General features: G+C 45.2%; 1 protein-coding gene across 1 annotated transcript in view; it reads right to left on the bottom strand.

Moving 5' to 3' along the window:
- LOC142310926 (uncharacterized) overlaps positions 1 to 16,188 on the bottom strand; it is a 375,823-nt gene that overhangs the window by 150,453 nt on the left and 209,182 nt on the right. The window contains exons 12-14 of the mRNA XM_075348804.1: positions 14,032 to 14,140; positions 13,735 to 13,878; positions 2,393 to 2,514 (exon numbers count right to left, since the gene is read on the bottom strand). Coding sequence (XP_075204919.1) covers positions 2,393 to 2,514; positions 13,735 to 13,878; positions 14,032 to 14,140 — 375 coding nt within the window. The remainder of the gene's footprint in view (positions 1 to 2,392; positions 2,515 to 13,734; positions 13,879 to 14,031; positions 14,141 to 16,188) is intronic.

The following is a 16,188-nucleotide window of genomic DNA, read 5'->3' as shown; positions in this document are numbered from 1 at the left end:
TGCGTCGCTAAAGTGTGACGGTACCCTAAATGCCTGCTCTAATCCCTAACAATCCCTCCTCCTGAAGCCGTCCTTACAGCTAATCCATGTAACAATGATAGTAATTTGGAATAGACTACATGTAGCACTGACAAAGGATTTTTCGTTTTAGGTTGCAGCAGCAAGGACTGTAAGGTTGTAATCCCTCCCTACTTACCTGTAATCAAAATCTATACCTCCTCCAACAGCTAGCCCTACAGTGAATGCAGGTAACAACAGTTTTAATAGGTAATTGAATATATATAGCCCTAACACGGGACTTTAGGTTTTAGGTTGCAAAATTCAATCGCTTCAATGTCCCTTCAATCTGCTGGTCATGTGGTCAATGGGAGGTATGTGTCGTAGAGATGGTTATTTTCTGTAATGTAAGCCTGGGAGGATGCTGTAGTACATGTAGTACTGGGAGAATATTTGGGAATATTAGGGCCAGGTTTTACGAGCAGCCAAAGAGACAGGTACCTCCACCTCTGGGTGTGGTTCTGAATATAAAAGGAGACTAGTAGTCTCATATTATGTCTATGTGTGAAGGTTGCTACATTGGTGAGAATTTCTGTGTAAGAAGAGAACCTCTGATATTGAGTGGATGAGCCCGCAGTAATATGGACTTGTTATTTCTTGCTTTTTTGTACCTTATGCTAGAAAAGGCTTGCATTTTGTTTTCCTCTGGAGTGGTTTATTAGACCTGTTAATAAACCATCTGGACTGATTAAATGGAAACAGTTCCTGTCATTGCATCACCCTGCAGCTGAATGAGTAGGCTTGTTGCACCCTGCAAGTTTAGTGGCTGAAAAACAGCTGTAAAATATGCGGGGTGCCAACTCAAGTATGGCGCTTAAGCACCAGGGATACTCAATCAAGTATCGAGCATGCCTGCGCACCCCAATACTTGATTAAAGGCTCTGTCACACACACAGATAAATCTGTGGCAGATCTGTGGCAGATCTGTGGTTGCAGTGAAATTGTGGACAATCAGTGCCAGGTTTGTGGCTGTGTACAAATGGAACAATATGTCCATGATTTCACTGCAACCACAGATCTGCCAAAGATTTATCTGTGTGTGTGTGTGTGTGTGTGTGTTATAGGGCCTTAAGTATTGAGCAGTAGCAAATATGATCATCCATCAATAATTGAAAGGTATTTGCCTCTTTAATTAAATTGGCACATGTTTCAATTACCATAGATCACCACCAGAAATGTCCGCCAGCTAGGCGTTGGCATACATTTCTGTTAGCATTTCCCCCTTATTTCTGTGGCTTAAACTATGATGGATTTGTTGGCCGTGCTTGACCGCACTCTTTCTGGCCCAATGTTTTGCTACTTTCAAAAAGTTGATATAGCAGGCTGGGACTGGTTTCTAGCTTTAGAAGTGTCAACATTTTTGGACATCTTCGGCTATGTGCCCACGGGAACAGTGTCCTGCGGTTATATCCGCAGGACATTCCGCAGGAGCTCCCAGAAAACCACAGCACATCCATGTTTCCATGCTGCGGTTTATTTGCGGAATGTCCTGCGGATATGCTGCGTTCATTCTGCATTGAGGATACAGTACCATGGCTTCGGCACTGCATCCTCAATGCAGAACAAGTGCTGCAGTGATCGGGAGTTCATACTTACCTCCATCATGCAGCACCTCGCTTTCCGGCGACCGGGTCACTCTGTCAGCATCTGCTGCACTGTGCAGGAGAAGGTGGGAGGGCCTGCACTAGCTCCAGCTGTCACATGATCGGAGCTCGTGCAGGCCCGCCCACCTATTCCTTCCTGTACCTGGATCGACCGCGCTCCTGTGCACCGGACGGAGAAAGTGACATCGTTGTCTTCTATCAAGGCAGGTAAGTATATGGGACCCTGCGGAGAAGTCCGCAGGAATAAATACCATGTTGCTGATTTTTCCGCAGGGAAATCTGCATTATTTCCGCTGCGTAAAAAAGCGCAGCGTGGGCACAGCAGTTCCCAAATGCCATAGAAATGGCTGGGGAGTAGCTGTGCTGCAGATGTTTGAAAAATCCGTGGAATTTCCACGAAAAATCCGCATTTTCCGCAGCGTGGGCACATACCAGTTGCTCAAAAATGTAGCGACACCTCAAGCAGTTGAGTAAACATCACTTTTTCTATTCCTTATTTTTTTACATTAAGGCTAGTTTCCCATGTCTATTTTTTTTTCTTGTTTTGCATATGTGAAATTCTAAATGTTTTTCATAATTATTTTGGATCAGGTTTTAACCAATGTTTGGCGAAATCATCCTGATTTAAATTTGACAAACAATATATAAAAATTTGTGTTTTTGGCAATTCTGTCTTCTATATTTGGAGAATATAAGTAACTTTTTGTATCATACACATACAGAGATTTTACCTGTAATTTTGCAAGCCCATCGGTCATCAATCACACAATTTGTAGATTTAAGTCGTGAATGGTATATTTTATGTTGATGCAGATAAGCCATGCCATGTGCTATGTCAGTAGCAAAAGAAAACCTATAGTCAGACACACCACATAAAGATATAAAGAGACCCAATAAGAATCTACTCTTACAATCATAAACAACTATTAAAAAATAACAATATACTGTATATAGCTGCAAAAGACCTTAATAAAATGGAGTCACATATGAAAGTAGTCAGACTTGCATGTAAGCACAAGAAGTTACCAATTTATTACGAATAAGATTTCTATACCTTTTGCTATGCAAAGCATTACTGAATGGCTCCCTTTGAAGCATAGGTCATTAATGGACCCCTAAGTAAGCAATTGCAAACTCTCTGTAGAGACAGTGGTGTGATGTGTCAACGCAAAGTGCCCAGACAGATATATTTTGATGTATTACTTTCTTTACCTTCTAAACTTTCTTCTATTCACCCTTACGAGGCAGAGGTGAACATCGTACAATTATATATCCATACAGTTCCTTTATAGGGGTAGCATGGCTTCTGAAATCAATTATTTCAAATGTTTGCTGTTTCCAGTCATCATTATTCATTTTATGCAATGTTGCACTTTTCTACTTCCACATTGCTAAAATAAGCAAGTTTAGTGAAGCAAGGCCACAGGGGGTAGCCATCTTGCCTGATCTCATTAGATACTGCTTAAAGTCTGCAAATCCTCTGCAGACAAGGGACGCCTGCATTAATTAATGTGAATTGACTTACCTTTAATTAAATAATTGTAATAGAACGTAACATTAATAGAATATTGTCCACCCTCTCCATTTAAATCGGTAGTCATCTGTCCATCTGTGGGCCACACAGGGTGGTGTAATACTGACCCCTATGGCTAGTGAGCCATCACTGGTACAAGCGTCACATAGGAAGCAAAATCGCCGTAGTGCTAGACTTTGTGAAGAAGGAACTGTCTGGTCCAATTGTCATGAAATTTTTTATTATTATAGGAATCATAAGATTTACTGATGGGTGCCGTGGATGTTCTCGGACTATACGGTGAAAATATAGCTCCTATATCATAATACAATATCAATCGCCTTTGAAATGCTGTAGTTTACTGCCGAATAGTTGGTCCTAATGTTGTATCACGTCTATGGCCAGTATCATGACACCCATATGAAATAAGACAAATTTGCACTTTATAAACCCTGCTGGGCAAAGTCTCTAGTGGCATCTTCTTGTTGACCTTGGTGGTCCATCTATTGTATAGCTAGGATGCTGGTTTTTAAAAATGCAGGGAGTCGAGGAGAGCGGCAAAACACAAACTCCTATCTGCTAACACTTTGGAACTTCCTACTAAAAATCTGAGTTTTATTAAGATATTATTTGAGGGAAGGACAGAAAAAGAAGAATAAATAACATTGCACTCAACCATCTTAGCTGATGGGGCATGGCATACCTATTACCATGTTTTTGTAATTCTGGTTTTACATACTCTCTCTGTCTTTTTTATTTATAGCTATATTTTTACTATTATATTTTAGGTAAATGTAATTTTTTTTCGGATTATGCATTTTAGTATGTAGTTCTCTTTTCTATCCACTACGGGAGTGTTAATTAGACAGATATACTGTATATATGTAAAGCCCGCTTTACATGCTACAATAAATCTTACGATGTGTCGGCGGGGTCACGTCGTAAGTGACGCACATTCGGCATCGTAAGGTACATTGTAGTGTGTAACAGGTACGTGCGATTGCGATTGAATGGTAAAACGTTCATCGCATGCACGTCGTTCAATTCCTAAAAATTGAACGTCAGATTGTTCAATGTTCCCGAGGCAGCACACATCGCAGTGTGTGACACCCCGGGAGTGATGAACAGATCTTACCTACGTTCTGTGGCTCCCGCTCCTATGCGGAAGGAAGGAGGTGGGCAGGATGTTTACATCCGCTCATCACCGCCCCTCTGCTTCTATTGGCCGACTGCCGCGTGACGTCGCTGTGACGCCGAACGTCCCTCCCACTCCAGGAAGTGGACGTTCGCCGCCCACATCGAGGTCATATGCACGGGTAAGTACGTGTGACGGGGGTTAATCGTTTGTGCGGCACATTCAACAAATGAATGTGAACGTGCCGCACATACGATGGGGGCGGTAACGATCGCATATGATATCATATGCTGGATCGTAACGTGTAAAGCAGGCTTAAACCCTAGAACGCATATTGGGGGCCTTTTAGGCCCCCATGCTTACATTTTGGCTATTATCTGCAAAATTACTTTAGTTAGAATTTTGAAACTCCAGGTATTCCTCAAGTATGTCGTTGTTGATAATATCCAGTTGTTCATATAATTTTAATATTTTCATAGGCATTATGGTTTAACAATGCTTGTTTGGTGAAAACTACATCTGTACGAATTGGGGGCCTTTTAGGCCCCCGCTGTTTTTATCATGTTCTCAGAAGTGTTTCTGTCTCAAGTTACTTTATTTGTACTCAGTAGTGCTGGTGGAGAGGCCAGGGTGTGGATAATAACATGTGAGGATGTCATGTGATTTTTGGAGGGAGTGATAAGGCCATGACATCACCTCAGGTCCTCTGAACACAGTAATGAGCAAAAGAGACGAGAAATTCCAGCAGCACTCAAACACAATCATCAGCGAGCACTTTATGAGAGTGTCTTTGGATTCAATAACAAAGCGACTTTGGTATCTTACAAGGCGAAGAAGGAGAAATCTGTAATTTTACTCAGTACCATGCATCACGATTGCAGTGTTGACAGCAATAACCAAAAATTGAAACCAGAAATCATCCTGCATTACAATGCAACAAAAGGAGGTGTAGATAAAATGGATGAGATGGTGGGAGAATATTCGTGTAAGAGGCAAACAAAACGATGGCCTGTAGTACTATTTTCAAATATGCTTGATGTAGCAGCCCTAAATTCATTCATTATTTATACAGAAACTCATCCGGAATTTCATGCACAGAGGAAGGACAGGAGACACATATTCTTGAAGGACCTTTGTCATGAACTTGTAATGCCTTACATGATAGAACGAAGCGACTTGAAATGCTTGCCAAAGCAAACTAAACAAGCAATGAAATGGTGTGGCGTACAGTTTCAGATTATTCCAGAGCCAGGAAAAAGAAAACGAAAGCGATGTTTCATGTGTCCAAGAAACATAGAGAGGAAAACTGAGCGATATTGTTCCACTTGTAAGGAAACTGTTTGCAAAGAACACTCTTCTGAAAAAATAACATGTCAGAATTGTTTGGAAGACTAATATAATAGAAAAGAAAGTTAGAATAAAAATGTAGCTGCAGTTAGTTTGCTATAGATTTCTATGCATTTTTTGTGTGTTTTCATGTCTTTGCGTGAAATTTGGGAAAAAAAAAGATTTTTGGGTGTTTTCTGTGAAAAATTATAATTAAAATTTTGTCCACTATTCATATTTTATTGAGCAATTTTGAAATAAACTTGTGAAAGTTATTGAAGTGTGTTTTTCTACATTATGTGCATGGGAGCCTAAAAGGCCCCCAATACGTTAATATGTATATTTTTAATGTCATGCGTTCTAGGGTTAACATAATGATGATCCTCTGGGGGTCAAAGGACAAAGGAAGCATGTTGAGGAATGACACAGCTGTCTCCTTTATTGCACCTCTCACCCTGAGTGGCTCTGCCTGTTTTTACACCACTTATGTAATACATTCACACTGAAGACTGGTGAGTGCCACGGTCTTTTTATTCATTTGGGAACATGCTGCTTTGTGTCTGTGACACCGTGTAGCACCTCAATATTTCACAATGTTATCCCTGATGTCCAGAACTATAAAAGGTGAGGGCATTTGAGGTAATGCTGTGGTCCAATACTGTCTGGTATATATAGAAAATAATTTGTTTTCTTCAAAAAAATCTTTAAAGGTTATCTGTCAACAATATCAACCCCCTGAAGCACATATATGGATATTCAGGTCTCCTTAAGTGCAGGCTGGCAAGCAAGCAGGCAGAGACTCCTTAAGTGCTCTGTCACACCCATAGCACTTAAAGTCTCATTTGCATGAATAGTAATTATTCAGGCATGCAACAACAGATAGAACAAATAAAGGTGTCAATGGATTTACATTTCAAAGACCTGCATTCACATATATGTGAGTTTGTCACAATCGTCTCTCTATTTTTGAAGACTAGTGACTAATTCTTAGTTGGGATCCCTCATTTCCATCTGGGATTCTTCATTTAACGTGGTTTCATTTCTTTCAGTACATCAGTAGTTAATGTCAATTTTGTTGTTAGCAGTTCATAGCTGCGTGTTTCAGCTGCAACTGCTGTGTAGCCACACCCCTTCAGGTTTAAATAGAGGTGTCTTCCCAGCATTATTTGCTGAAGATACAAAGTCATTTGTTCTCTGGCCGCCTTGGAGGAAGGTTCTGCTGTGAAGGTTTCCTACTCTCAGGCTTTATCCTTTTTGTTACTTCAACCCCCTGCTTGTGTCGCGGGTGGAGGAGGGGACGCTGCGCTCACCCACTGCTCGGGTCCGGCTGCTGCTCGCTCGGTCGGTGGCTCGAGCGGTGGGCCGGATCCCGGGGACTCGAGCGGCGCTCCTTGCCCGTGAGTGAAAGGGGTTGTTTGGTGTAGGGGTATTGTCCGTGACGCCACCCACGGTTTGTGGTGAGGTTGGTTACACCACTGCTGTTCTGTACGGGGATCCCGGGAGCATTGACAGAGAGCAGCTGAGATGTTTTCTCCCCTCCGTGGGTAGGGGGGTTTGGTGGTCCCGGGGCCCGGTGGTGGAGGTCAGAAGGTGAGATGTGGGGCCTGGCCGGGTGCAGGGTCGCGGGCCAGCGCGGTGCCAGACGGCACGGTGGTACTTACTCAGCCAGTAATGCACACGGAGTCTCCGGTAGAACAAACGGCTGGATGGACGAGTCCCACAGACGGCTGCGGCGGTCACTCCCGGTAGGTTGGCGGTGACTGTCTCTCCCTGCACCGGTGTTCTGTTCTCGGCCCCAATGGCTTCCCACTGATAGCCAACATACCGCTGGGGAGCAGGCTAAGGGAGCCCTTCCTTTGCCCGCAGGCTCTGGCCCTGGGAGCTCTAGCTCTGGCGATAGCTTTATCTCCCTCACGGTTTGGACGGTTGCCTTCAGTCGGGTCTTTACTGCTGGGAAACCCCGGAGGTTCCCGTCGCTGACGGATTTGACCGGTTTTACGGCGACTCTTAGCCTGGTTGGGGTCCGTAGGCCCTGCCGGATGGTGCTGGCTTCTCTTCGCTTCTCGGTTCGGTACCGGCGGGTCACCGCCCGTCCCCGGTCCTCATGGTTGTGCATCAATCGGCCTCTCCTGCAGACGGTCACCACCGTCTGCCAACCTTGCTGTCAGGTGCCTGGGCCACGTACCCGGACACGGTCAGTCGGTTCCTCCACTACTACTTCCTCACTCTACAACTCCTCAAACTGTTCTCTCTTCCTTTTCCTGCCTCCAGGACTGTGAACTCCTCGGTGGGTGGAGCCAACCACCTGGCTCCGCCCCACCTGGTGTGGACATCAGTCCCTGGAGGAAGGCAACAAGGATTTGTGTTTGACTTCGGTGTTCCTAACCGGGGTGTAGGGTGTGTTGTTGCAGTACCTGTGACGCCCTGGCTTGTCCAGGGCACCACATTTGTCTTACCTTACCTTGTGTCTTGGTAGTGCAGCGGTGGGGTCTTGTGAACCTCCCCTGTCCTTCACTGGCCAGGGCAATTTCCATATTATAACACTCATAAATTGCATATGGAGAGCAGGAGTCAAAAAGGGTATCCAGGTATTCAGTATATAGTTAATTAAATCACAATATTGCTACAAGGAAGTACATGTCCACAGAGGATACAGGGAATAAAGTGTCATGTGCAATACAATTACTATTACCACAGAAACCGGGGGATTACATAAACATTGCACACAGTCCCATGTAAAGTGCTATGCATATCCTAGTGGATCAGACAAGCGTTTTAGCAGCACATATATAACAAATCAAGTAACAGTCATGTGTATACCAGTACCCAGAGGTGGAGGGGATGCACACCAAGCCTAAGAACGCACGTTTTCGCGGGTAGCTTTATCAACCAGGCAAGGTAAGAATGGCCATTCTTACCTTGCCTGGTTGATAAAGCTACCCGCGAAACGCGCGTCCTCAGGCTTGGTGTGAATCCCCTCCACCTCTGGGTACTGGTATACACATGACTGTTACTTGATTTGTTATATATGTGTGACGCCCTGGGCAAGCCAGGGGTTACAGGTCACAACATCACATGCACCCCACATTCCCTGCAGGAACACCAAGGCTAACCCAAAATCCTTGTTGCCTTCCTCCAGGGGCTGATGTCCACACCAGGGGGTGGGCCAGGCGGTTGGCTCCGCCCACCGAGGAGTTCACAGCCCTGGAGGCGGGAAAACCAGGCAGTCCAGCTAGGGAAGTGAAAGTAGAAGGAAGTAAAGTGGTAGAGGAGCTGGAGAGAAAGAGTAAAAAGTGACAGTAGTAAAGCCTGAAGTTGGTCAGGGTGTGTGCCCCGGACTGAGACAGCAAGGTCAGCAGATGGCAGTGATAGTCTGCAGGGGGACTGTTTGGAGGTTGCTGGAAGGACCGCGGACGGGTGGTGACCCGGCGGTACTGGAGCAGTATACGAAGAACAGTCAGCACCAGGGCAGGGGCCTTTCGGATCCCGGCAAGGCTAGGAGTCGCCATAATTTGCCAAATCCGTCAGTGAAGGGGACCTCTGTCTCCTAACAACCAAGTCCCGATTGAAGGCAACAGCCCGACCGTGAAGGGGAGACACCGCCACCGACAGGGCACCAGTTTCCCAGGGCCAGCGCCTGCGGGCAAAGTAGGGCTCCTTCGGCCCAGATTGAAGCCGAGGAGTGGATAACCGGTGGGGACACATCGCTACCAAAAGACTTTACATAGGTGCAGGGAAGAGACCGTCACCGCTAACTGCAGGGAACCGCAGCACAGTAACCGTCCGAGGGACCCGTCCAACCAGCCGTTTGTTTACCGAGAACTGTGTCGTGTTTACTGGCTGAGTGAGTACCTCCGTGCCGTGCGGCACAGCGCTACCCCTGCGCCCCTGCACCCCCACAGGCCCCATACCCGCCTGTCCACCATACCAACCCCATCACTGGGCCCCGGGAGCACCAAGACCCCTACCCACGGAGGGGCAAATCAACAACTGGCTGCTCCGTACCATCACTCCCGGGCTCCCCAAACAGAGCAGCGGTGGTGTCCACTCAATCACCACAGCCGTGGGTGGCGTCACGGACAATAAACTATCCCAAAACCCAATCCCCTTTCACTCACGGGCGAGGAGCGCCGCTCGAGTCCCCGGGATCCGGCCCATCGCTCGAGCCACCGAGCAGCAGCAGGCCGCAGCAGCCGCGGCAGCCGGACCCGAGCAGTGGGAGAGCGCGGCGTCCCCTCCTCCGCCCGCGACATATGTGCTGCTAAAACTCTTGTCTGATCCACTAGGATATGCATAGCACTTTACATGGGACTGTGTGCAATGTTTATGTAATCCCCCTGTTTCTGTGGTAATAGTAATTGTATTGCACATGACACTTTATTCCCTGTATCCTCTGTGGACATGAACTTCCTTGTAGCAATATTGTGATTTAATTAACTATATACTGAATACCTGGATACCCTTTTTGACCCCTGCTCTCCATATGCAATTTATGAGTGTTATAATATGGTATTTGCCAGTTAATAAAATATTTATTGTTATCCCTTAAACCACAATTCTCCGTTTTTTTGCTGAATTATGCCTGTGGTGGGTTATTTACCTATTTGTTTTACAATATGATATGCCCTGCTATAGTACTTTGGATCGTTCTTCTGTTTTGGCCAGGACATTTGTAGGGACTTCTTAGGGTTTCAGGTTCCTGCTCAGCAACAGTTGCATAGACTGTATAGGGAATAGCTAGGAAAGTAGGGATAGCTGCAGGTGAGAATAGGATGTGTCCCACCTACCCTCCTCACCAGTTCCAGGGCCTCCTGCTGTTATTACGTCCTCAGGTGTCCCTTTTGTTTGTTTTGTTTTTGTTACGTGTCAGTTTCACGTAGGTCTGAACGCCCCCGCTATACCCGGCAAGCGTGACAGATTTTCAAGGTTAATCTTACTGACAGATTCCCTTTAAAGATTTCGTCCAGAACTTTTTTTTTTGTGTCAGCCTAGACATAACAGGCAAGTAATTGATAACTAAATGCCTATTCTGCCTGGTGTCAGTTCAGAATGGTCATTGACCTCTCCTGCTGATGATTCAGATGCGCCATTTCAACAGAGCTGCTCTTCATCTTCTGCGTTGCACTGCTGACTGGGCGGGACTACCGACACACTGGTTGACAACCGTCTCCCTAAGGCCGAAAACTCACATCCGTTAAAACCACGTCCATGTAAAACAGGCCGTTTTTCGGGTCCGTTTTCCGTTTTTTAGGTCCGTTTTTATGGTATGTGTGGCCTGCGTGTGTATCCCGTATGCTAGCCGTATGTGCGTGTGGAATGTCCGTGTGTGTGTGAGTGAAATAACTGACATGTGTGTGTGTTGTCCATGTGAAATGTTCTGTGTGTGTGTGTGATGCACAATGTCGTTGATACATGTCGGCAGACAGAGTTGCGCGATGAGAATGAACTCGGGTGAACTTCACCCGACTTCATTGTCATGCTGCGGCTCTGTCTGTGTGCCGCGTACTGATTAGCGGTCACCCGTGAAGGACTCACCGGTGACCGCTAATCCCCCGAGTGACTGAATTGAGCAGCCCTCTCTCATAATCACCGTTCCCTGATCTCCGGCGTGGCGCTGCACTGCTGTTATAAAAGCTCCGTCGGCTTTTACTATTTTGAAAAAGCCGGCCGCTCATTAATCAATCTCGTATTCCCTGCTTTACCCGCCCACAGGCGCCTGTGATTGGTTGCAGTCACACACGCCCACCACGCTGAGTGACAGCTGTGTCACTGCACCCAATCACAGCAGCCGGTGGGCGTGTCTATACTGTGCAGTGAAATAAATAATTAAATAATTAATAAAAACGGCATGCGGTCCCCCCAATTTTAATACCAGCCAGATAATGCCATACGGCTGAAGGCTGGTATTCTCAGGATGGGGAGCCCCACGTTATGGGGAGCCCCCCAGCCTAACAATATCAGTCTGCAGCCTTCAGAATTGCCGCATACATTATATGCGACAGTTCTGGGACTGTACCCGGCTCTTCCCGATTTGCCCTGGTGCGTTGGCAAATCGGGGTAATAAGGAGTTAATGGCAGCCCATAGCTGCCACTAAATCCTAGATTAATCATGTCAGGCGTCTCCCCGAGATACCTTCCATGATTAATCTGTAAATTACTGTTAAAAAACACACACACACGAAAAATCCTTTATTAGAAATAAAAAACACTAACAAAGTCCCTCATCACCAATTTATTAACCCCGACAAAGCCCTCCATGTCCGGCGTAATCCACGGACCTCCAGCGTCGCATCCAGCTCTGCTGCATGCAGGTGACAGGAGCAGCAGAAGACACAGCCGCTCCTGTCACCTCCACGCAGCTAATGAGGTGAGTATCGCGATCAGCTGAGCTGTCACGGAGGTTAATCGCGGCCACCGCTGGATCCAGCGGTGGCCGTGAGTTACCTGACTGACAGCAGCTGATCGCGCTACTCACCTCATTTGTTGCGTGGAGCTGACAGGAGCGGCGGTGTCTTCTGCTGCTCCTGTCACCTGCAACGCTGGAGGTCCGTGGATTACGCCGGACATGGAGGGCTTTGTCGGGGTTAATAAATTGGTGATGAGGGACTTTGTTAGTGTTTTTTATTTCTAATAAAGGATTTTTCGGGTGTGTGTGTTTTTTAACTGTAATTTACAGATTAATCATGGAAGGTATCTCGGGGAGACACCTGACAAGATTAATCAAGGATTTAGTGGCAGCTATGGGCTGCCATTAACTCCTTATTACCCCGATTTGCCAACGCACCAGGGCAAATCGGGAAGAGCCGGGTACAGTCCCAGAACTGTCGCATATAATGTATGTGGCAATTCTGGGCGGCTGCTGAATGATATTGTTAGGCTGGGGGGCTCCCCATAACGTGGGGCTCCCCATCCTGAGAATACCAGCCTTCAGCTGTATAGCTTTATCTGGCTGGTATTAAAATTGGGGGGAACCGCACGCCGTTTTTTTAAAATTATTTAATTATTTATTTCACTGCACAGTATAGACACGCCCACCGGCTGCTGTGATTGGGTGCAGTGACACAGCTGTCACTCAGCGTGGTAGGCGTGTGTGACAGCAACCAATCACAGGCGCCTGTGGGCAGGTAAAGCAGGGAATACGATATTGATTAATGAGCGGCCGGCTTTTTCAAAATAGTAAAAGCCACCGGAGCTTTTATAACAGCAGTGCAGCGCCGTGCCGGAGATTGGGGAACGGTAAGTATGAGAGAGTGGGGGGAAGTGACCGACAGACAGCGAGAGGGACAGATAAGACAGAGAGACCGACCGACAGACATAGAGACCGACCGACCGACGGACTGAGGGAGAGAACGAAACAGAAAAAGAAAAAAGACCGACATCACATGAAAAAAACACAAAATGTACAGGGAACAAACAGAGATGCGTCTGTGTCACTCGGACGTGCGCACAGACCCATTGACTTTCATTGGGTCCGTGCTGCGTGTTGCGTGCTGAAAACGGACATGCTTCCGTGCAAAACGGAGACACAAACGTAGCATGCACACGGACCCACGGACCTTAATGAAAAACGCACGTGTCCTCAAACATTAAATAACATTGGTGCACGTTTGGCCGTGTCTCCGGTATATACGGAAACGGACCAAACACGCATGTTTTCTACGGATGTGTGTTGAAGGCCTGAAGTTGTGTAGCAGGGAAGGCAACAGTCAATAAGCATGACACCAACACTCACACCCTGGTAACAAAGCAGAGCAGAAAATAAGCTGTTGCTCTGTAGACATGATGACAGCAGAAGCCGCAGAATCACCGACAGGTATGATCTGTGACTGCTGTGTGCCAGCAAAGAAAATAGCCGGGCAGAACAAGCAGGTTGTTAGCAACTACCTACCTTTTAGTTCTTAGGCATATAGTTAAATAAATGATAACCCTTTTAACTTGCTCTGCTATAAACAACTTTTTTTTCAGGGATATGAAATGATTATGATTATGTAACTTATTTTTAACTGTAATTGATAATTGTAATGTATAATCCTTCTAATTGCTTTTTAATTCACTAAATATATAGTGGTAACATATGCATAAGACAATACTAAAATTACCTGAATCCCCAGTTCAGAGGAATGTCTTCACTCAGCAAAACATCATTCAAGCTTCCCTTGGGACAATACTCTGTAATTATAGCCACATCAGGAACTTCAATGCAACCTCCAATAAATTTGCAAAGATTAGGATGATCCAGGTCCCTACAGAACAGGCACAGGTTGAGCAATTTTATATCAATCTAAGGCACAAAAGGCATGCTGTCTACAGATAACAAAAACATGAACAAACACCACGAAACTGATTAGTAAGACTAGCTATTTCTACTCTACTTGCTTAAATACAATATCATTTACCGAATTTGCTTTACTTCCCCCCGTATTCTTTTGGAGAGGGTAAATGTCTTCTTTGGGATTTTCTTTATAGCCACTTTCCTGCCATCACTGAGGAATATGATATTATAGACTTGAAAAATGAAATATTCAAACAGAAATCTGAAAAATGACCTTCAATGAGTAAGCAGTAGTAATGGGTGGACTCGCAGATAACTGGGACCAGCAGATCCTGGTTATCTGGTTTTAAACTCCGGGGTCAGATGCCGGTCCCCATAAAAGTCTATGTGGACCAGTATCCTGCAATTAAAAAGGGTGGTAAAAGGGATAGGGGGATAGGAGCAGACGTGCTGTACTTACCGAGGCTCTGTTGTGGCTTTAAGTGCATCCAGGCCACTCATTCATTACTGGGGCATGCATTATCCTTCATTGCATATGCAGTACTTCCTCGCCCACCAGTCTTTGTTATTGGTTGTAATCAGATACGCCCCCACCCTGAGTATCAGCGTATCAGCTGACTCTTTCCAATCATACATGCTACATGTGTCTATCGTGGTATAAAAATAAATTAATAAATAAAAAAATTGGCATAGGGTCCCCCAATATTATGATATCAGCACAGATAAAGCATATGGCTACAGGCTGCAGCCCCCAGACATGCGTTTATCTTGGCTGTGTATCAAATAAGAGGAACCACATGCGTCTTTTTTACAATTTTTTTATTTCAATAAATAATTTTTAAAAATGATGTGTGGTCCCCCCCCCAATTTTGATACCCAGCTAAGATAAAGCCCGACTGCTAGGGGCTGGTGTTCTCTGGCTGGGGAGACCCATGCTTATTTGGCCTACAAATAGCAGGTCACAATTGCGGTCACAGCTGTAGGTTGCCATTGTCCTCCATCTGTGACTACGCTCGCCTGCATCTCCTGGCAGAAAACCACATTTTTTTACTAAATGATGCATATTTCTTGCTGAAATTTCTACACCATATTCGTGCACCCATTCTACACCTGGCAAAAAAAAAAAATTGCATCACTACCGCATAATCTCGCATGTGGTTTTAAAACATTTTTTTGCCAACAGGTGTAGACTGGGTGCGGGAATATGGTGTAAAAGTGTCATAAAAAAATTTGAATCTCCTGGCCCAAAAAGGCAAAAAAGGTTTTTCTGCCAGGAGGTGCAAATTTGCTGCTGAAATCTGGTGCAGACATTTCAGCACCAAATGTACACCTCCTGGTATAAAACTACACCAAAATGGCATCAAAGCAATTTTTTTTTGCATTTTTGGGCCAAGAAATGTATATTTGGTGATGAAATTTTCACATCATATTCATGCACCCAGTGTACACCTCCTGGCAAAAAAAAACAAAAAACGCATAAAAACCGCATGCGGTATGATGCAATAGTGTTGTGATTTTTTTGTAAATTGGGTGCAGGAATATGGTGTAAAATTTTCATCACCAAATCTACATCTCTTGGGAAAAAAAAGCGGCTTCTGCCAAGAGATGCAGGTCTCACCTGAGGCCAGGTTACCTGTGGTCACAGGTGGAAGACTGTAGGAACCTCCAGCTGTGACCGCAAATAACCTGAGTGATGTCACCCCTGATCCTGCAGCTCGGTCTCTGCATGAAGTCCGCAGTGGGTGGTCATATTCTATGATCATACTCTGTGACTTCAGATATGTAGCAGACATGGAATCATCATGGGACCTCATATGGACCTGCAGGAGTGTTTTGGGGATTAATAAAGTAGTGAAAGAGTGTGTTTTTTGTATTTTATCTCAAATAAAGGATTTTTTCGATGTTTGTGTTTATTTATATTCTCTTACAGATTAGTCATGGGGGGTCTCATAGACCCTCCCCATTACTAATCTAGAGCTTAGTGGCAGCTGTGGGCGCCTTATTACCCTAAATGCCACTGCACCAGACCAATCAGAAAACAACAAAAAACTGAGCTGTAACAAAAAAATCAGTAAACATGCAACATTACAAGTATGTAAAGGGCAGCCTTTAGACAAGAAAAAAACAAAGAGAAAAATAATTTATTGATATTCAGGGTATTTTTCATATAATTTTTCTCTTTGTTTTTTTCTTGTCTAGAGGCTGCCCTTTATATACTTGTAATGTTGCATGTTTACTGAGTTTTGTTACACCTCAGTTTTTTGTTGTTTTTTGCCTGATC

This window comes from Anomaloglossus baeobatrachus, chromosome 1 (genome assembly GCF_048569485.1).
Source record: "Anomaloglossus baeobatrachus isolate aAnoBae1 chromosome 1, aAnoBae1.hap1, whole genome shotgun sequence".
NCBI classification, from domain to species: Eukaryota; Metazoa; Chordata; class Amphibia; order Anura; family Aromobatidae; genus Anomaloglossus; species Anomaloglossus baeobatrachus.
The sequence above is the reverse complement of the archived record's forward strand: the minus strand, read 5'-3'. Positions and strand labels throughout refer to the sequence as shown.